General features: G+C 45.2%; 1 protein-coding gene across 1 annotated transcript in view; it reads right to left on the bottom strand.

The window, feature by feature from the left end:
* ABCB7 (ATP binding cassette subfamily B member 7) overlaps positions 1-22923 on the bottom strand; it is a 1379199-nt gene that overhangs the window by 328067 nt on the left and 1028209 nt on the right. The window contains exons 11-12 of the mRNA XM_069612580.1: positions 6051-6214; positions 4422-4551 (exon numbers count right to left, since the gene is read on the bottom strand). Of these exons, the coding sequence (XP_069468681.1) occupies positions 4422-4551; positions 6051-6214 (294 nt within the window). The remainder of the gene's footprint in view (positions 1-4421; positions 4552-6050; positions 6215-22923) is intronic.

Raw genomic sequence — 22923 nt, forward strand, 5'->3', positions numbered from 1 at the left:
GTGTTGAAGGTATACTCTTCATAACTCCTGTAGGTTTCTTCGTCCCCGTGATTGACAGACAGGTCTTCTTTATCACTCTTGTGTTGTTACTCTTCAGAATATCAGGCTGATACTTTTCTTCTGCTGTTACTGTACAGTAACAGATATAAGAGGAGTCTAGTTGAATGTCAACTGATGGGGCCACACTGGTTATCTGAGAATAGTGGAAAGGGAGTCCTTATCCCCAAGAGGGAAGTCTATCCCTGTAAGGTCCCACTTACAGCCACCCCTAGGGGGAATGTTGCTTAGGAGGCTCACCTCCCTACCCTCAGAGGAAGGGGCTCCCCTCGTGGTAAAAGTGAGCTAACCCTCAACTGGTCACACCTGCAACATTGCAAAACAAACAGGGAGAACATGAGACTGCCGGGGCAAAAGAAGACGGGAAGAGAAACCAGTCCCAGTACTCACAATGGGTTACTTAATATAAACTTGTGTAATTGGAACTGTATAAAGCTGATCGAGAGGAGACCGAATAACCCTCTCTGGGAACTCTATGAAGTCTCCGAACAAAGACCAGATAAACGAGGGAAGTTACTATATGTGCAACAAGATGAAAAGGGGAGAAACTGGAATACAATGTTGTAATAAAGGAGGACAGACAAGACTATCAAGTTAACATGATAGTTGCAACGAGAGAGGACCCAGGAGAGGGGAAATACCAAGTGCGAACAGACCACAGCCTAGCTGAGAAAGCCTGGATCAATAGAGTATGAGAGGTCCAAAAACCTCCAACAAGAATGTGAGAAAGTAGCACGTGGAAAGTTGTCACAGATACATCATTAAAGGGGGACAAAACCAAAGACAACATATGCTTTTCTCATACCTGCAGCCCTGCACTAAAATCTGATTTGACAGCTCTGGCGCAATATGAATTTGTGCAGGGAGCAGGTCCAGGTTCGCGCACAGGTGCCAGGGCACCCTCTGGAGTATGCCCCAGCAGCTCTGCAGGACACCCCCTTCCACATTTAGAGCTGCAGTACACCCCAGCCTACAACCCCAATGGCCCATGCCCTTGCATAGTCCATTGGACATGTGCACTGGACTACAAATGTCAAAAGGAAACTGCATTTCCCTCTGCAGGTTCAAGCAAGCCCAATAGCGCAAGCCGTCCCTCAGCTGCAAGCGCTTAGGGGTTGAAGTGGGCTGGTTGGCTGCTCATCCCAAATGGGTCGGTCGATGCCCCATCGCCCATTATGGAGGAGCCATCCCTGTCCGGAGTCCAGAAAGATCAGCACTGGAGATGACAGTTGTTAGGGAGAAATCTCAAAATATGTTAATTCCCCTTCACCTTAGAGACCCCTAGAAACTTTGCTGGATTTTGAGGACTTGATTTTCGTACCTGGAGAGATTGTGACCCTTTTTCCCCCCACCGTCTCATGTATTTTGATATATGTTTTACCTCTGTTTTCTTGGTTATGGAGTCTAACCAACTCCATAGGCATCATCTTTTGCAATTGTGTCACACAGCACCCTCAGTGCAGTGAAACAGGTAAGCCTTTTAGGCTTTCCCAAGGTCTAACTACCTTCTCTGGGATAAACTATGGTTTCCCAGAGTAAGTAAAGTGAAATTGACTTTACTAGTCTTAAATTCCTAGAACCAGCACACCCTATTTTACAATAGAGTGTGGAGGGGTTACTTAGAACCCCCTGTGTCTAGATAACCATGTAGTAGTCAAATGCTACCCTTTCCTCTCAAAATGGCTGGTAGCAGTGGTTTTACAACTAACTACCATGATTTTTCCCAACCACGAATGCTCCGGTAACGTTAAATCGCAGAAGCCATGTTTTTCAAGATGGCATTTGAGCCCCCTTTGTAAAAACAAGTCCCGGTCTCCTTTTTTCGCCATTTCTTTGTGGAAAGGTCCTTCTAGTGTTTCTCTGCATGCCAAACCAAGTTTGGTCTCTTTGTTCATTCACCTTTGGCGGGCCACTGGATGAAGGAACCGAAGAAGAGCGTGAAGAGGACGGCTGCTGCAACTCCTGGACAGTTTGTTTGCCCGGTGAAGCCTTGCTGCAGGTCCGAATCGCCAAGTTTGCATCGACAGAGAAGCCCTGCAAAGGACGACTTCTCCCTTTGAGTTGGTCGGACCAATCAACTCCCAAGTAAGCCACCTGGACATCTATCTCTGAGCTGGTTTATGTTCCTCAGAGTTGCTGGAGGAAACCGTAGGACCAGGGAGAGGGACACTAGTTTGTGGGCGTTGCTTACAGCCACCGGAATTGAAGTTTGCCAGTTGCAAGCTTTTTAACCAGTCCCAGTGCAGGAGTCCCACGACGTCCTTTCTCTTGTCCCCACGACAGAGGCTCAGGAACAGCGAGATCTGCAGGAACTGCCAGGAACAGAAGTCATCAGCTGCCTCTTTCTTCATTGTAAGGTACTGTGAGAAAGGACTGAGAACTTACCTCTCGCGGTGAAAGTGCTTGAAACTTTTGCAACTCGCAGGCCTAATCAGCTTGTGACCCAACATATGGTTCTTTTTACAAGCTATTTCTGAGAACTTGTGCAGAGACTTTACCGTTTACTTACCAGAACCGCTTTATCCTATCTAAGAGTTCAGCCCATTGACTTTGGCCTAGCCTATTGAATTGACTCTTCTGGTGAACTCAAAGTATTTGCATTGTCAAAGAATAACTGTAGTCTTTTATATTCTGATGACCTTTGCCTTTTACTCCTCTTTTGAAAAGTATTGGAGTATATTTGTGTGTTATATAATTACCTCCTTCCAATGAATGTTTTATAAATGACTGATAAATTAAGAAGTATTTATCCAAGAAACCTTGAGTGTAAGAGTCTATTTGAACACTTGTGATTGTAGACCTCTGTGTAACATCATTACTTCTCACATTCCCCTCCTGAGAGAAGCCTGGCTGCTCAGCCTGCTACCAAAACTGTGTAGTACAGACTTATACCAAAGGTTGGTTTGCTTACACCTGTAGTCCTAGTTGTGTGTAGAGTTCCCAAAGGGTACATCATACAAACTTTGCCTAACAGTCTAAGTATTCTAAACTTTATAGTGACATTTTCTGAGAACAGCTGTCACTGGAGCCATGCGGATTAGGAATCTGTGGGAGGATGCAATCCATTACAAGACATGCTCCAGTGCAAGAATGTTATCAGTCAAGACATTTCTAGTAGAAGACTGGAATTTTAGGTATCAGGACCAGCTTGAAGACAGTAAAGAGGCATTTTTCAATGTTGTGAAGTCAAAAGGTTCCTCTGAAGATGGGCTGGCTTGCCTCGCATCTCAAATCACAACTTTAAGGTTACTTCAGTTGGAGACCTTATCCTGGAAAGTGGGCACGGAGGGCTTTCATAAAGACTGCAGCTAGTACACTGGTTATTGTTTTTTCCCATATGCAGGTCACTTACAAGACCTCTACTTCGATTGAGAAGACTGGCTATTTTGGTGTGTCCAACACCCTTTTGGATGGTGGAAAGACCCCAGATGTATGTTAACTAATTTAGAGTGCTCCCTCGCCCCACGGTTTCCGTCTCTGCTCCAGGTCCAGAGTGTATTTTATTAGTATCGTTGAAACTGGTGGCTTTGTGGTTGTAGGTGAATTTAGTTGGCCCAGTACACAGTAGTCTTATAACGAACACTGGCCACCAGTGCAAGATCAAGTTACTGGACAATGTGAGATGAAAGGAACAAGAGTAAAAGCAGTACAGGGATTAAAAACTACTCTGGGTCCACCCAAACAATGGGGTGCACTGCTATTTAGAAATTAAAGCAAAATCCATTAATTATGCAATTCACATTTATAAGAGGATATTTTAAAAAGTGGCTTTCTCCGAAAGGTTAAACTTTCATGAGGAAACGTACACATTCTGAATTGGGATTCCGGTCTCAAACGATGTATGTCACGGTTGACTCAATTGCCAATTTTGTTAGTCCAGATAAATAATAGCTATATGAAACAAGATACTTAAGAAGAAGACTTATTCAAAAAGATAGTCATCCATGTTACTAAATAAAGTAACCAACCGAGTTACTCTTTCTTCCCCAATCATTCATTAAGATACTAACAGGTAACATTCCCAACATGCTTCTCAAATTCGCTCGCCATTGGAAAAGAAATGAGTCAACTTGCATTATCTCCAATGTATTCTTCACTCCTGTCTGTATGGCTACTTTCACTGGCAGCCATTTTGAATACCTGAATTGGTCAGGATTGTTTTTTAACTAACAAACTGTTTTACACATTGTTCATCTTTTCAGCTATGATTCCAATGCAATGGTTGTGGCTAAAACACGTATTGTGGTGACCCCTACCGGATGTTGGTACAGCATATTCAATTGAGCATTTTATCAGCATTTAAAAAAAGCATCAAAAACATACAACACACTAATAATGTAGTACATGGAAAACAAGTCAAATACCTGGGGCACAACTCCGATAGCCTTCCGTAAGCTTTCTAAGCTGACTTCCTGTATGTTCTGTCCACTCACGTAAATGCTTCCCTTCTGGGGTTCATAGAAGCGAAATAATAACCTCACAATTGTGCTTTTCCTGCAATGTTGAATTTATTTATTTTTAAATCATTTTTGTTAATTCATATCCTTTGAGTTGATAAATCATGAAACAGTTTCATTAAAACATCTGTTGCATCCTTTAAGCTACATCATCTTCCCCCAAAATTAGTTTTCAAGGAGAGAAAGGCAGGGAAAGGACTACTGTCTAGGTCCCCTAAAAAATCTGCACTTTTTTTTACAACAAAAAACTCTCCAACTCTTTTTCCCAGACTGGACTGAAATACAGAGATTGATGCCCAACCACACCCACACTCTGCCCTACCTACACATTGTATTTTTAATCTACAAGCCTTTTGTATATTGAAGGAGGTCAAAAGGACATGGGTTTGGGTTTTTGCCAGGACAAAGCAGCAAAGCTAAAGGGAAGGAAGGTCCAGTGGTGGTAGGTGTATTTTTTTAATTGAAGGGGTGTGAAGATACGCCTGAACCAACCAAGAGGGTTGAGTGGGAGTGGTGAGGGGATTAAAAAGGTGCTTTTTACATCACACTTTCTGTAGTAAACAACTGGGTAAAAATCCACAGTTGTGTTGGGTAACATGAAAACATCCAAAAGATGCAAGTTACCAACAGTGCACAGGAGCACTTTCATTAGGCCTTTGCCTACATTAAATGTCAGTATAAACACATTTACATGCTGGCTGTGGACATACATGTCAAATGCAGGCTGCACCAATATATGCCAGATTAACATAACATATATCTGATGGTGTTGCCAGTAAAATATGCCATACAAGAGTTTGCATTGCACCCAGGGGTGCAGGGAGGGGATCCCACTGATACCAGGGGTCAGAAAGCGATAGTGATCAGGTGTCAGAAGGGTTGCGATCAAGGGACAGGGTTATATTTTAAACAAAAACAATGTTAATTTCAGGCAGATGTCATAACATCTTTTTGCTTGTGTCGCTCAAAATGTTAAGCAATGTGGCAACCATTTTGTTAAGAGTGGGGGGAAATCAACTGAATAAGGATATCAGGCAAATCACAAGCATTGCTAATCATTTTCCAAATATTGCCCATCTCAAAAAGGTTACTGGTGCTTAACAATAAGCATCATGTTTTCAAAAAGGCACATAAAATGGCAAATGGTGTTGCCTATCATAGGCATGCATATAAGGCATGCCTATGGTATGTTGCATCATAGGCATATAGGCATGCATATGTAAAAGACGGACTTTCCTATTTTGCAACATAAACAGAAGGTGATGAGCACGAGGATGGCAAATTTGCAAATGTATGCAAAAGAAATACACATATAGGAGATGTAGGAGATAGTTAATAGGTCCTACAGGCTGCTCTTTCAGACAAAAAATATTGGAGCATGGAATGTAATTGGCAATTTGAATGGTCACTTCTTAACTTCTTTGACACATAACTGGTAACCAATGTGAATGCTCTTCTAGAAGTGTAAACAAGCTACATGCAAATGTGCAGACAAGAAGCAAACAATTAAAAATCAAAAGCTATGCTGCAACTTACCCTGATCCACTGCCTCCAACAATGGCCACCTTATTTCCTGCAGGAACTTCAAACGATAGCCCGTTGAGAACCTTCTGACCCTCTAGGTATTCAAAATACACATTATCAAATGCAATGGTAGCAGTCTGTGGTGTGATCTGAAGGGCTGGAGCCAGCTGCTTGTTCTGTTGTCAATAAAGACAAATTGTTATAGGTGGCGAACGAGTACACACTTCACAAATTTAAAGAAAGTAAACAATGCTGCAAGCGCGCACACACACACACACACACACACACACTGCTTCCTAGATGCAGACAATCACATTGATAAATAGCGAAGGAAGAGAAACATCATTCAAAATAACCCAGTTACTTACAGTCAGAAAGTTGACATAAAATTAAATTCTTAATAAGGGGTTTCATATGGCAACCATTCTGCGTCTGGGGACATTGGGGTAATGGGGGGGGTGGTAACCGTCAGGCCATGTAGCGCTAGAATGTGGGAGCATTAAAGCCCTACTAGGATGTAAGCAGCAGTGAAAAGCTAAGTGCTGAAGGATAGGTGGAAACTAAGGAAATTATACTCACTCTACGCCCCCACCCACTTTCTTTGCTGCTCAACCAGCAGATAATGATTTAATTCATTGTGCTATTCATGTTAAACGTGTGTTTGACCGCTCACCGGGTGCATACTCCAGACATCTCTGTCCATTACCTCTGCTCCTAAATACCACGAACCCAACCTTAGTCACTTTAGGAACATGGCAATCTCATGGTAAATGCACTACTATTTGTGATGTCAGGGATTCATTAGTTAAATCAGTTTAGTCTTACATCTGCATTGCAGAAGCAGGGACCCGTTTTATGAATCATAGTACAAGCAGTAAGCAAAAGGCTTAACCAAAAAACAAATGGCTACCTCCTAGCATAAGGTGGCACAAGAGGCATTTCTACACAGCACTTTGTAATTAAAAGAAATAATGGAAGGCATATCCAGCCCAAAAAGGAGTTCAGGGTTCCCTGGAAAAAACAATATCTAAAAAATTGCAGTTACAGCACAGTTTGCTAAGGAGCTAGGGCGGGGGTCCATACCTTTGACCAACTTAGCACTAGCCAGCACAGAATGGGGAGATGTTATGGGCTTTATAGCTAGAACATCTACAGTGCCTCAGGTTGCAGGGATAGAGCAGGTGCCCATGGATTTTATCAGCTTGAATGCTACAAACGAACCAGCTCATTCAAACTCTAATCAAAGCCTTAATGAAGCTGCTGAACAACTCCATCTATAGAGAAATAATGAGGTTGTCGTATGCACAAAGGTAATTATTAAATACATATTACTAATCACAGTTTATGCAGGCATTCTGACAGTGGCAACTTGCAGCTAAATGTCGATCGAAACAGATTACTGTAAAAAAATGTAATCATTGGATTTAATAAAAACACAAGTAAAGGACACCCTAATTTTCCAGCAGCAAGATTGAAAGATAATGGAAAGGCTACTTCCATTTGTGTTCACCATAATAAAATAATATGTATAAAGAATAAAACTTGGAACACATGACTAATTGCAATCTCTAGAATTGATCCTCAAATGCATACTAGAATTACATCTGAGAAACAGCTATAATACAAATCACACCCAACAATACATTTGGGAATGTGCATCAAAAGCCTGCTTAATTCTTGCCAACACAGAGTTATCTCAAAAAGGAGCCCTTTGTGACCGAACTAAAAGGGTGCCAGTAACTTGATTTTGGACATCTAAGCAAGAGTCGTTTAGTGGTGTGTGGGTATATGAGGAAATGACCAGTTTCAGGTTTATGATCCCTGGTATGCCTAGAAATGTAGAAAGATCAACACACACAGTTATATCGCTTGACCTTGCTTTAAAATATTAAAATAGGGTGATTGATTCAACCATTTTATAAAAGTATATTTGCCAATGTCACAGAATCATAAATATTGAATGAAACACATTTTATTTATAGTGCTGACAAACAACGAATCAATTGTGAATTACCCATCTAAAAAGAAAACAAGTATTTGTATAATACAAAATTAATAAAAAGTGTAATAATTAAACTATTCAAAGTGAAGATAAGGCTTGTAAAGGGAAAGTGTGCAAAGCCTTGTTGCAAAACAGGAAAAGGGACATACTGTGTGCGTGTGTTCTAGGAATTCAAGTGGTGCCTACATGAATTAGCAGAGGTGTAGAGGATCGGTCTTAAGGCCCCCTGTTATAACAATTGAGGAAAGGCTCCTTTTTCTACCATTATTGTGGTGCCATTTGATGACCATAGAGATTATGGTGATCTTTCCAAGTCTTTGCTGATTGAAAGTTAAATTGTAAATTGCCTTTAATTATACGTTTTAGTTTGGCTCTGTTATATTTGAGGATGCATGTTTTAATGGCAACTTCGGACGATGTTCTGAAACATATAAGGTGCAGATCTTTGGAGAATCGGGTACGAATTGCCCCGGTTGGCTCAACATGCGGCTTTGCCAATGTCACCTTGTCAATATATACTCAGGAAAAATTGTACAAAAAGCCAGTAAGAACATTCTGTGGATTAAGCATGGCTACATTTTGGCATATTTCTTATTCAATGCATATAATTACAGAACTTTTGAAACTATTGACAGATATATTGATGGGTAGCACAATGTGTTCCTTCTCTCCTGAACACAATTAGGGCTACAGAAATGGAAACAACTAAGTTCAGGTAGTGGCAAAAGGGGAACATTTATACTCCAAAAATAAAAACCACAGGGGATAAAACATGAGATTGTTTTTTTAAATAATATCAATGTGTAAGCCATAACAGTTACCCATTTTGGTGTGCTCTTTATTGCAAATGAATCTATGAACAAATGTATCCAGATTCAATGCAATAATGCCTCTGTTTCGATTTGAAGTTTTGTCTCAATTGAATTACTTAATTGGATAACTAATCACCTCTTCAACAATAATTTACATAGCTAAGATTACTACAAAGATATTGTAGTAGATTGGTGGTCTGGGAAACTAATCCGATATTCTTAAAAAGTAAATTCTGGAGATTCCTTCTGGGTCTTTTACCAAATGCCGAAGTTGAAGCTATTCAATTGGAGTTGGAGCATACATTCCTGTTTATCTTATTTGTGCTAAAGTATAAAGCCAAATTAAGTTTAATACTAGAATTTGTGAAATTGTAGGTCTAACGAGCAATAAGACTTGTGTGAGATTTTCAAGCAGAATTCTATGTTAAGATCCGGGGCAGGCAAGCATTCTGCTCAACTTTCACTTCCAGCACATCAGCAGCCACCAATTTGCAAAACAAATTCTAAACGTACAAAAAATACTCAAAAAGGAAACAAAACTACATTCCACCAAAGGACGTCCTTGTTTGAGTATTTCTTTCTCTTTGACAGGGTTTAGTGAAGCATTGTAAGGATGGTAGGAACATTTGGTTAATCAGGTGAGAAATTATTGATCTTAATTTGCTTCTGTTGATTTCTCTGCATCACACCAGTCTTCAGGGCAGTTTGTGCTAAGCGTCCGGATACCTTTCCTCGCAATTGGACATTGTCATGTATGATTACAATTATAGTTATACTTACTTTTCCCTACAGGGGCTGTAGTGCCTTGGGCCAGTAAAGAGGCTGCATGCCCATACAATGGAAGCAGCATGGCTGAGGTGCCGGGCGACGTAAACGACTAAAGTATCTAGCATAAAATCAGGTGCAGACAAGAGATTGATCACAGTAGGCCAATTCTAGCCCAGTCTCTAACAAGCACTCACGGGTATGCCACAGCATGAGCAAAATAGCATGCTACCTAGCACGTAACACACTTTCACCTGGTTGAGTGCGTAAGTCCCCCATTGACCAAGTAATGAATGAATGCAGAATTAGGTCCTTGTCCAGAAAGAGCACCCTGCACTGTTCAAGCTTTAGACACAGCAATAAAGTAGAGAAGAAAACAAAATAATTATTACCTTCAAGAATAATGGAAGTGGATACAGACTGGTGCTAGGAGAACCTAGACTTTGGGGATTACACTGGAAAGAAGAGTCAGAAAGGTTTTAGGTCTAGGAATGATGAAGACCTTACATTAAGTAAGGAGAGAGTTTTGGGGGAACTCCCTACAAGAGACTGTTTCACGAGGAGTTAAGCCTGTCCCACAGGGATTGTAATCACTTAGGGGACACAGTTCAAGGAAAGTGAAACAATAGCAGTGCAATCAGGGGAGACCAGAACTTAGCCCGGGAGAGGGTCCCCTCAAAGGCAGGCTCCTTGAAGGAAAGTGGAGCAAGGAGGTGTAATGAGCCCGAAAGAGCAATAACTCTTCTACCTCAAAACCCTCCTCCTAGGACAAAAAAAACTGATTGGAGGGATTCACACCCAGGGGCCTACAGTACTTTCATGAAGTGCTTAGCAACCCCGGGTAAAATTGTACAGGGATTAGCATTTGAATAGAAACCTGGAAAGCAACTCAGAATCAGAGATGTAGGGAGAACCCACCAGTAACAAGGCAAACAGAAATGCTGAAAGGCCTAAAGTCTAAGAAGTAGCAATTGAAGGCAGAGATCAATGTGGAGAACAGTAGAACCTGTTTAACCCAGATAATATCCAGCACCCCTTCGCAAGTAGCTCAATAGATGGCCAGTGACTGCATACGCCTCTGGAGATGCCAATAGAACAGTTCCATAATCTTCCATCTTACCAAAGTCAGAGATTAGACGTCCTTAAACAAACCAATCACAAATGCAGGTGTGAAGAAAATCAAAAGGTGACTATTACCCCTCTGAACTCTCCCCATCATATAGCTCACTCCTCCCAACCATCAGGAAGAAAGCACAAGGGGAATTGGCTCTCACCACCCTTCCGATCAGTTATCTCATGACTCTACTACAGACTTCCCACTACCTCACCTCAGGAGACCATTGACTGCTTTCAAAACCAGATACATCGTGAAGCATGCAGTTGAACCACATTACTATGACCAAACATTGGTCCGAGAAACAGGACTCCCCAACGACCCACCACCCTTGCCTACATCGACCCTGACAGCTATCCAACCAACCATAAGACTGGACCTGCAAGAAACAATGCCAGCTACTTCATTCATCACTAGCAGCCCCTGCACAATCCACCACAACCATGCAGCTGGAACAGAGAAATGTGCTAGACCCCAAGAAGCACCTGATAAGAGACTTTAAATCTGAAAGCCTTAACACAGAGCCCTTGGAAACTAACAAACATTCTTCAACTGCCAAATGGCACTCGTACAAGCAGCTACACCCACCCAGAACAAATGGGTGCCTCCTGATCAATGCACGTTCTGTCTCAAAGTACTTCTCAGACATTTTTAACATCTCTCCCAAGACCAGACAGACATACTCCTCATCAGAGAAAGGTGGCTCTGGTGATTAGCGCCTGTTACCCGCAAGAGTATTCCATCAGACTTCAAGATCATCTGTGCTAATCACAACATTAGGGGAGGAGGTGGCAAAGCTCTGGTGCAGAGACTCCTCAGTCTCAACACCCTCCATTTGCATCATCCCAGACTAAATCACTTGCTCTGGCCTGCGCCGTCTCTTCCACAATTGCACTAAACTTCTTCTTAATCTACAGACCTCCCTCCTAGAACCCACACTTTTCTGACAAACTCACTGGCGCCACCCCCCCTCCTGGCCGTAGATCATCAAATATTAGATATACCTGGCGGTTTCAACAACTGGCTCAAGAAAAAAATAAAGGTTATTAGAAAGACACTGAGGTGTAGTTCAGCAAGGTTCACTCCAACAAATGGCTAAAGGACCAACCCATATATCTAAACACTCTGGATGGATTTTTAAGTGGTGAAAACATAACCACAACCTGCTCCCCAGTTCACCTTCCCCTGGGGAGATCACTTATCTGTCCAGTTCACAATATTCACGGGACAACAAGTCTTGCAGTACCAACAAAAGAAGCAACAACAATGACCATTCTGTGGAAAGAAATGCACCCCATCCCCCTGCCAGAAAGACTAATAGCAACCAAATCTACCGTCCCTGATTGACAAACCACCACACTGGATGTAAAACTCCAAAACATGCACAAGTGAATTATTTCCAGATTGCACTGTATTGCCCGGCCCCCAAGAAACCTATTGATAATTCATCCAAAAAAAACAAGCCAAATGGTTGACAACCATACTAATAAACTTTATTTTAAAAAAAATATGGCAACTGGAGAACATCAAGTGGAAAAACAATCTACCCAATAGCAAATTCTTCTATAACCAAAAGTTAGGCCGTTATAGTGCTCAAGTAGTCAAAGCAAAGAAAGTATAGTACTCCATACGCATTGATTCGGCGCATCACAGAGAATGGGAAATGTACAGCCAATCAGAGAATTCAAAAATCTGACAGCCAATCAGATGTGTGATGTATATGGGATACACATAAAAAATGTATAATTAATCACAGTAATGACTAACATACTCTAAGTCCCTAGTCCCCATCTCTCCATACTGCATGGGCGTCCCTCGGTATGGACAGGAGACCGAACCTTTTTCACAAGAAAAAAATCCTTCCCTTTTAAATTTAGAGGCGCGCAGGGGCACCGCCCTGGGAGCATACACTCCCCTGACTCAGTCCACCGGCGCCACTCGTCAGTCCCCATTGACGCGTAGACAATATTTAACGTTGCCTAATGACATCAGAATTAGGCAGGGAGGATGGTGGGACATATGGAAGAAAGGTGACCAAGGACTAGGAGTACATTAGTCACTACGGTGAGTACCAATTTTTTAATTACTCTTACGTCCCGTCCCCTTTCCTCCATACTGCATGGGCACTTACAACTGAATATAGCCACAGGGTGGAGAGGAGAACCTCCTTAGGAAAACAGGTTCCTTAGAACTGCCTGTCCGAAAAGCTGCATCTGACTAAGAGCCGGCGTCCAAACAGTAGTGCTCACAGAAAGCCAAGGGGGTGGCCCAGGTTGCCGCCGTGCTGATGAACTGCCATGGCACCGGCCGCTGGATTGCAATGGGCGTGGCATTGGCTGCGACAGCATGGGCATGCATGTTAGCAGGATACTGTTTGTGTTGCCCATCATAGGCTCCCTTGATGGCCGCAACCATCCACCTTGCTATAGAGGCCTTGGATGCGCGTCTGACATCCAGACAGAGCAAGATCCTCGAAGTGTTGCCTTTATGGTGAGCAAAAAAATAGATGGAAAGCGGAGGCTACTTTAGGTAGGCACGCAGGGTGTATTCTCAGGACCACCTTATCCATGTGGAAGGTAGCCTAGGGTTCTGAAACCACCAGTTCCTGGATCTCGCGGACTCTACGAGCAGAGTTGAGGCCCACCAGCAGAGCCGTTTTAATGGTGACCAGTCCGATGTCCACGGACGCCATTGGCTTGATGGGTTTGTGTGCCAAGGCATCAAACACTACATTGATGACCCCCACAGGGTGTGTTTTTGTTTTGATGTGCAGGGAGAGCCTGCCGAGGCCTGCCAAATGTCGCTTGATCACTGGGTTGCAAGAGGAAAATACCTCCTCCGCAGAGTTTCTGTAGGCCCCTATGGCTGCCAAATAGGTGGGGCATGTATCCAACTGCACTCTTCAGTGAGCAAGGTGTGCAGACAAGGAGAGCACGTCATTGAGCGTGCACGTAGTAAGGGGGTTGATCTCCTTAAGAGTCCACCCTGTGACAGAACCTAGACCACTTACTCTTGTACTGGCTTCTAGTAGCCCTGCTCCTAGCGCCCTGAACAATTTCTAGGTTGGCCTGTGATAGCCCCAGGTGCTTCAGCGTGACCTGCTCAGGAACCACGCTGCAAGGGCTAATTTTTGTCAAGCGGGATGGATGACCCGACCCACCATCCCTTTCCCCCCGGCTGCGCAAGGAGATGAGCTGGGCCCATCAGCAGGTGAATGGGAGGCCTGTCCGAGAGGCCGAGAAACTCTGAGAAACATGGTCTCGCCGGCCACCAGAGAGCTATCAGAATGATGCTGAGGTGAGACTATTCCTTTATCTTGCAGATCCACCTGTGGACCGGGGGGGCAGGAGACGAGGCATACGCTGTCATGCTGTTCCACTCAGTCTGGAATGCATTGCCCAAAGAGCCGGGGCCCTGCCAGGACGCAAACTGCTGGCGCTTCTTGTAGTCCCAACAGGCAACGAGATCCACCTGTGGATGCTCCCATCTGCTGAAGATCTCCAGCAGCACCTGGTCGTTCAATTGGCACTCATTGTCTGCTCCCAATGTGCTGAGCCTGTCCGATTCCAGGTTGGACTCCCGCGGAAGGTGGATGGTCCACCGGTATATGTTTTTCTCCAGGGCCCATTCCCAAATGCTGATCGCTAGGTTGCACAGTGGAGGGGACCTGGTACCACCCTGCTTGTTGACATAGTACATGCTGGTGGAATTTTCCATCTGAATGAATGGCGACCTTACCCCCACTGAGCGAAAGGAAAGCTTTGAGAGCTAGCCAGATGGCTTTCTGCACCAGCCAGTTGATATAGGACTCCTGCAGAGTCCAGACTCCGTGGACACTGTGGTTGTCCAAAGTGGCCCCCAGCCTTCCAGGGAGGAATCCGTACTGATGGTGACTAGCATGGCCGGCTGCCGGAGGGCTTGCCCATCCGCAGGTTGCAGTCCTTGCACAACCATGGGGCTCGAGGTGGAGTGGAGGAATGCTGACAAGTTCCGCTTGGGAGCCCCGCTCCTGACTCCATGAGGCTACGAAGTGCAGCTGCAATCTCCTCATCTCGAGTCTTGTGTAGTGTACGGCCAGTAGGACCGCTGCCATGATGCCTAATAAGTCTTGGTACCACCAGGCCAAGGTCTATTCTCGGATGAGGAAATTAGTAGTGGACCTCTTGATGGCAATGACCTTGTCTTCCAAGGGAAAACCTCTCGGAGCTTGTGTCCCACATGAGGCCGAGAAAGGTGAGGCTCTGCATAGGCTGCAGCTGAGATTTCTTGAGGTTGACCGAAAACCCCAGCTCGTGGATTGTGCTCATAGTGTGATGCACAGCCTCCGGAGATCTCGCCCTGACAAACCAGTCATCCAGGTATGGGTAGATGGGGTGGCCCTGGGGAGGGCTGCCGTATTCATGAGCCTGGTAAATACCCTGTGGTCTGAACTGAGGCTGAAGGGTAGCACCTTATATTGGAAATGGCAGCCCATAATCCTGAATCGTAGAAAAAGAGCAATGCAGCTGCCAAATCGGGACGTGTAGGTAAGCGTCCTTCAGATCCAGGGAGAACATCCAGTCTCCCCTGCACAGTGCTGGCGTAACTATCTTGAATTTTTTAAGTCGGTGTCATGATCACTGCTTCCAAGGGGCTAGGACCAGCCCAACGTCCTTGGAAGCAGGCCTCTAACCTTCATCCTAGGCACCAGCCGGTCCCCATTGGGACCTTTTGGACCTTGTCCTGGCGCCGGTGGCACCAGGCTCATCAAAATCACTGGTCCCGGCACTGGAAGCGCCGGGCTCATAACATGTATAAAGTTGCTTGGGTGGACTTACCTGCAGCAGACCATGCTGCTTACTTACCAGCCATATGGGAATCCTCTACGAGCCGGGACTAGTTTCTTACCTGGGTGGGGCAGGCTCCACTCCCTGGATACAACACTGGAACTCTTCTAGAACAGGAACTCTTTTCTTTCCTGGGCAAGGCAGTGGAGGAAGACGCCTCATCACTCCAAGGCTATTTAAACCACACCCGATTGATGCAACGTGCTTCGCGTTATTCTGCATCTGCAGCAGAACGCTCACCGTGTCGGTTCCAGTCTTCATTCTTCCGATCCTGAACCTGTGAGAACAAAAGCTTACCTTTCTTGTATCCAGCCTTCAGAAGCACCTGCAAAGACAAAGAAACAACACCGCCATTATAAAAGCCTGTGAAGACAAAAGCATAATTATTCCTGTGGGGAATTTACTTACCGGCACCCCTCGAATTCCGGTTTTCATAAACGCTGCATTCCTGCACCTGAAAGAGAAAAGGAGACATTAGGCAGGCTATTTACTCACGCGCCATCGCGCCCTCCACAAATAGGGACCTGCAAATACCCTGGCGTTTTCCAGAGTCTATTCAGCATCCGAACTCATACCTGCAAAAGAAGAGACAGTTGGAGTGCATTTCGAAAGCAGGCAACAGGCACTTACTTACGCACTCCCAAGCGCTTCATTCCTATGCGCTGGCTCGAACTCCGGCTCTCTTCAAACCACCATCTTCCGCCTCAAGAGCCCTGCAAGACAAAAGGCACCATTTGAAAAGAACATTATACAGAGCCCTATTCCATACTAACGTGCCCACGCACCTAAAGACTGTAAGGACATTAAAGGTGCCCGGAAACTCACCGTTTGTGCAGATAACGACGGTCAGCAATCCTCTGAAGTCAAGAGGCCTACGTTTCAACCCAGTGAAGGAACTGGTAACGGCACCCTGCACCAGACGCAGATGGAGAGTCCAACATTCACCTATCTAAGGTGAGCACGTTGACCTTGGGGCTCCACGGAAAAGTGAGAGGGGGAGAGAGAGAGAGACACCCGACAATCCCAGGTCATTAACCCCATATTCTTTCACCTGCAGACATCTTACTCTTCGAGTTAGACACACAGTGCGAAGAGGCCCAGCCCCGGAAGCCAATCGAGTCCTGCACTTCACTTTTCAAGATACAGTTACCACCCTGCCAAGACCAGCGCCTCCGTGGGAATCAGGTGAGCGTTACAGTCGGCTTGAGAGGGTGTAAACGTCCAACACATCTCCCAGGCCAGCCTGGTTCTTCTTTTGTATAGCGAAAATCCAGTAATAGAAGCCAAACCATGCTGGGTGGCTGGGACTTTTCCACTGCCTGGCTCTCGATGAGCACCTGAATTCCCGCCAACAGAGATGCTGCTCCAATCTGTGGGAGAGGAAGGGATTGGTAGACAGTATCCCATGGATACTACAGAGATTATCCAGGGGTCTGCGAACTTCTGACGCCAAAACTGTGCGTGTCCCTCCCTCCCCCCTTTTGTTGTTTGCGCCAGTACTGACTCTGGTTGTCTCGACCTCCGTTCTTGGGAGCCCCGGAACCCGCCGAATGCCCACCCCTTGTCAGAGCGTTGATGCGCCTGGGTGTACATCTTGGGAGTGGCCTTCGTAAGGATAGAAAAAAGACTTTGTAGTTTGCAAACTGTTTTTCTTTTTATCTAGCTCCTCATCAGTGGTGGAGTGGAAGAGGTCCCCTCCCTCGAATTGAAGGTCCAATATGCATTCCTGGACGTCTGGGTTAAATTTAGTAGCCCGAAGCCAGGCAGTCCTTCTCATGTCCGTGGCGATTCATATGGGGCCCTAGGTGTCAATGTGGGCCACGGTAGACTCTGATGTCTTGCGCCACCATTTTAGTCTCTGCTAGTCACGCCTTGAAACGTGACTGGTTCTGCACTGGAAGGTCAGGAAGGAAGTCGGCCATTTCCCACCAAAGCCTCTGATTAACGGCTGCCAGCATGGCCTCCACGTTGGATTGACGAAGATGCAGCGAAGCGTTGGAATACAGCTTCTTCCCGTACGCCTCCAAGATCATCTTCTCCTTGCCTAGCAGTGTCGTGGACGAGGTGGCCGAGTAGGCCGAGTAGAGCGGCGCCGCAGCAATCACTGAAGACTATGGTTGAGGGTGTGCTGACACCAAGAGTGGATCCCCCTCCATTTGCCTATACCTGGCGTCCAGGTGGCGATTGACAGGCTGGGTCAAGTGGGGTTTGAGCCACCCCTTCTTGGCCAAGGTGACAACGTCCTTCTGCATCGGGATCCCCGTTCTAGCCGTGCAGAGAATAGTGAGCACCTCGGCAAGAACCCCTCCCTTCCCCCCCCCCCCCCGTCTCCAGTTCCTCGACCTCGGGTTGAGGAAGGCCCAAATACTCTGCCAGCCCTGCAAGCCGTTCGTGGAAGGCCTTGGCAGACAATGGTGTGTCGGGGTATTCTTCCTCGTCTGTGTCCACCATGGTGTCTGGCTGGTCAGCTGAGGTGTCGGGACCGGAGGCAGCAGAAGAGGCTGTACTGAACCGCCCGACTGTGGGAGGCAGGGGAGCTAGAATCGAAGGAGCCAGCGACGGCAGCAGAGGTTGCACCAGGGCCTGCGGCACTGGAGCCATAGGAAGGATGACTAAAAGGCGGAGGGGTCGGAGGGAGCATGTCCCTGATGACATCCCGAAGGATGGCCCCCATCTGAGGAGATCTCATTTGAGTGAGGAACTTTTCAAAGAACCTGTCCTCGCTGGCCGGTGGGATGGTAGGCAATATTGACAGGTAGCGGGCAGCTGCTGGGGCCGGTACGTACTCTGTGTAGCTGGTTGTGGGGTAGACCTGCCCTGCGATGCTGATAGATAAGCTGTAGGCCATGTACCTGGTTGACACCAGTCCCACCTCTCAACTTGTTCTCCCACCTGCTCCGTTCCTCGGGCTGGTATCGGATGAGTGGCCATTTTGTCTGGCGAAGCGGCCATCTTGTCAAGCTGCATGCCATGTGCCAAAGTCGTGTTGCTTAGCTCACTGGGCCCGGCCTCCTACAGGACTCTTGGCGATGGAGCACGAGACCTACCCTGCACCTCAGGCTGAGGCCTGGTAAGCACGTCACCCTCGGCAGTATCGCCGGAAGTGCAGCGTGCAGGCGCCCCTTTAGACATGTTGCAGATACAAGGGTGTATCCCTTCAGGTGTACAAAAAAACTCCCACTGGGGTGTTTCCCTGGTAAGGAGATGCCCTTGCGGGGTGCGCTGGAAAAAAGCGTCCCTTCCTTGGGCCTTGACTTATGTCTGACAAAACTTCAGGACAAGCTCCCTCCACCTAGCAAGTCTGTTCTTCAAAGCATGCGATGAAAGTGTGTTGCATGCGGTAGAACCCTCCCAGTCGTGGTCGGGCGAAGGCAGTGGAGGCAAAGAGCGTGGGGATCGGATGTATGGAAGAGCCCCTCGCTGGCTGGACACCTGCTGAAGCCCGCTGAAGTCGACATGCGCAGGGGAGAAGCGTGGGGCCAGAGGACAGAGTACCTGATTGATAAAAGACAAAAAGATAATAGAAAGTATCCAGGGAAGAGCGCGTGGTATTACATGGCCGAAGCCAAAACCAGGAGAGCTGGTGAAATAGTCCCGTTCCGGTCGGGGGGTGCATGCTTCCAGGGTCGTGCCTCTAAATTTAAGGGGAACATGTTTTTTTCTGGTGAAAAATATTCTGTCTCCAGTCTCTAGCGAAGGACACCCATGCATTATGGAGGAAAGGGGGCGGGACGTAAGAGTACAATGTGGATGAAAATGAGTGCACTCAACCTGCTAGATCTCTCGGCTGCTTTTGACACCATCAGTGACAAGATCCTCCTGAAAAGACTGAAAGAAATTGGCATTAAAGAAACTGCTCTACACTGGATCACTTCTACTATATTGGGCATCTAGAATTCCAATTGCCGGCCTCAACCCCTTAACTACAGAGTACCCCACATCCACACCACTCTGACCTCCACTTACTAACATCTACAGGGCACCCCTACTAGACACCATCAATAGCTCCGTTATGTCCTGCTACAACGACGTGGATGGCACACATCTTCAAATGTGTGAACCACCCATCACAAAAAGCTCCAGACATTGAAAATGGCATTGCACATGTAGAAGAGTGGATGACAGCAAACCGACTAAAACTCCACCCTAGCAAAACAGAACCGATACTCTGCAATCCTACAGGTTCTAACTTCATTATAATCCTTTGGCCCAACGAGATGGGCCCTTGCATGATCCAGTAGAGTACAGCAAGGAATCTTCGGACAACACCCTCAATCTTGATCTGCAGCCATCGTCAGAAGCAGTTTCACCAATCTGCACATACTATGCCACACCCAACTTAACATTCACCAACGGTCCATGGGCCAATAGAATCCAAACTGGTCTATGCCAAGAGCCTCTAATCTCGGACTGTCATATTACCTAAAGAGTTCAAAATACAGCAGCAATCTGTATTGCTTTACTACTTATCAGAGTAAAGCAATTTGAATTTAACACAAAAGCATTATGTATTGTCCACTGACTACACATCAAAAAAAGTTCATAACATTGTGCATAGCCCAACCTTCATACCAAGGACGGTACACTACACTCCCTCCAAAACACTAAGTCCAGCGTTGCTGCCTAGTTCTAGTCTTCAACGAGACACAGCAAGGAGGATTATCTATTTCAGTTCTGGCCACAAAACTGTGAAACACCCTGCCCAAATCTCTCTGCCTAGAAGTAAAGCTGCCAACTTTCAGGAAGAAGCTCAAGACTTGGCTTTGCGACCAACCATTTTGAAAGAAATTAAAGATAATAGCAACCAAGTAAAGACTATCAGAAATATGGACTTTAAGACTAGGTATTGCAAAACTCTTAACACCCTAACTGTCCTTCCTGCTTTATTCTGTCTCAGCCCATCAACAAACTCCTCACTACTAAAAACTTGCATCTTTACACTAACCGCACTCAATGAGATAACTGAACAGGTCTAGTGCAATAAACCGTCTCGAACTCTTGCCATCTTCTATCAACATCCCTTCTGTCAGGTCTTGCACTTTACAATCTAGGTGCTGCCCATATGGCTAGCCTGCCCGGTCAGTACCAACTACAAACAATAGAGATTTTCATATTGGCAAACATGTAATGGGTATTTGCGACTTGGACCCAACACCACCAGAGGTTTCTGTACCTGCCTTCCCACTATCCGACGACTAATACACCCTTCCCTCCTTTCTTACAGAGCCCTGCACAGCAAGGCCAACCCTATTGGAAGAAGGGTGCTACACAAAACCACTTTACATTAATTAGATAAACTGAGTAAACTAATACCCAAAAATGTAGTTATGGTCAGGCATGATGTAGTTCACCATTTGGAATATATATAATCTTTGTTGCAATGCGCTTTTGTCTTTAATGCAGCAGCAAAACTGCTTCTCAGAATGAAGCAATTTGACCATACCACAAAAATACAACAAAAACAGGAGTGCCTCGCAGTAAGAGTGCCTTGAATTAGATGGATGACAAAATGTAGAAGTCGATCTGCTCCTTTCTAGATCTCCTTCCTTATATATTTCTACACCCCTCCCTACCTGATCTCCCAGGTCCCAATCTCAGTTTCTTCTGAAAATTCCTAAATCCCCTTGTGCCAAATCTCACTTTCGTTCCTTTTCTCTTCTGGGTGCAAACATTGCAATGTGCTCCAGCTTTCACTTCCTTCCTCCGATTAAGGTGCATGTCAACAGTGCAGTTTATTTAGTCCCAGTCTCTCAAACTCGTTATGCATACTGCGTTTCATACTACGATCTGCGCTTTGGCGAAACCGCTATTTAAACTAAAAAGAATACATATAGCACTCGGGGATACATAGTGCTTTGGCTATGCACCTACTTTCTCCACTCTCCTGCAATGAGACACATGTTCTGTTTTTGATACTGGCTGACCATGGTGTCAATCTTTTTGGCACCAAAACAGCTGTTTTGTTATCTTATGTTCCCAGAGGGAATGGCACAACTTAGAGGAGAGGATGTGTTTGTAAATAGTCTGTTTTAAGTCTTGCTGCCTGTGAAAAGGCGCTTTGAGCTCAGTGGCCAGTCATCTGGATTTTGCCTCTTCAGCTTTTTTTAAATCTTGCTTAAAAAAGACTAGAAGGGATACCCCATGTAGCACTTTCTTTTTTATAAAAATACACAAATCATTAGTGCAACCTCGGGGAACAGCAACACATTTAAAGGAATAGGTTACCTGATCCTGAACACAGAGAGGAAGGCCATTTTGTCCAATGTACTTGGCTTGGTTTACATTATTCTGAACTCTGGCCACAAAAGTGATACATTCAAAGACATCGTTTCAAATGCTTGCGTCTGAAACAAATGGTCCAATATCTCATCTAGAACAGAACCTAAGAATGCTCACAGAAAGGTGTATATGCACGGACCATTCCTTCCCCCTTTTACCACTTACCCTTTCACTCCCCTCCATGCATCCTTACTTTCATCTCTTTCCACCTAGTCTTGGTCTTTTCATTTCCCTACATGTATACATGTGTAGGTGGGATTCCAAGTAAAGGGGTGCTTATCCAAGGGAAAAGGTGTCGTAGTGAAACAGGGCGTAAAAAAAAAGGCAATGCCTTTGCACCGAATGGGTGCAAGTCTCATTTTGAAACAGTGCGCTTTATTTAGTTCCAGTCTCTCAAATTACAGAACAGTCACATTCACTATTTTTTACATGTTTACATGTGAATTTTAGTCCTATGAGTACAACCTCAGTCTAGAAGCGCAAGTTAAATATGGCAGCAAAGGAGCATGGCCGAAAGGAAGCGTTAGTCGACTTTGCTTTGTAGTCAGTTAAGGAGGTTCATTAAAACGGTTTGCACAAAGTAATTCCCAAAGACTAAAAGTACAGGAAAGAATTTTTTTTTATTTTTATTTTTTTTTTTAAAAGGGAGCCAGGGAATTCATTTGGGCTTCATGGGATTCTGAGCAGGTCTCTAAAACACACTGGATTGGAGATTGGGCATAGGCACAGGCGAAACATGATTCCTAGATTTAATTCCATAGTACTCAGATACGCTTTGGACAGTAAGTGCCAAACATTTAAGGAGCCCACAGTTGTGATTTCAAGGAAGACTCCAAATAATAAGATATTTCAAAGCAAACACATGAAAGTGGCTTTGAAACAGACTGGGAGCAGCCTATTGGACGTGCACTACACGGGCTCTAAAATGGGCAATCTTGCACTCAGTTACTCATAGCTTAGGCTCTCAAGCATCGGTCCAACATGGCAAAAATAATCAGGTTATCCACTTATAGTGCAACATGCTCCCAGGGCACTAATAAAAATAACCCGGTAATAAGTACTGTACAAAAGAGTCCAAGTACAACTG

The sequence above is a fragment of the Ambystoma mexicanum genome, chromosome 5p, assembly GCF_040938575.1.
Source record: "Ambystoma mexicanum isolate Mex_15411 chromosome 5p, UKY_AmexF1_1, whole genome shotgun sequence".
Taxonomy (NCBI): domain Eukaryota; kingdom Metazoa; phylum Chordata; class Amphibia; order Caudata; family Ambystomatidae; genus Ambystoma; species Ambystoma mexicanum.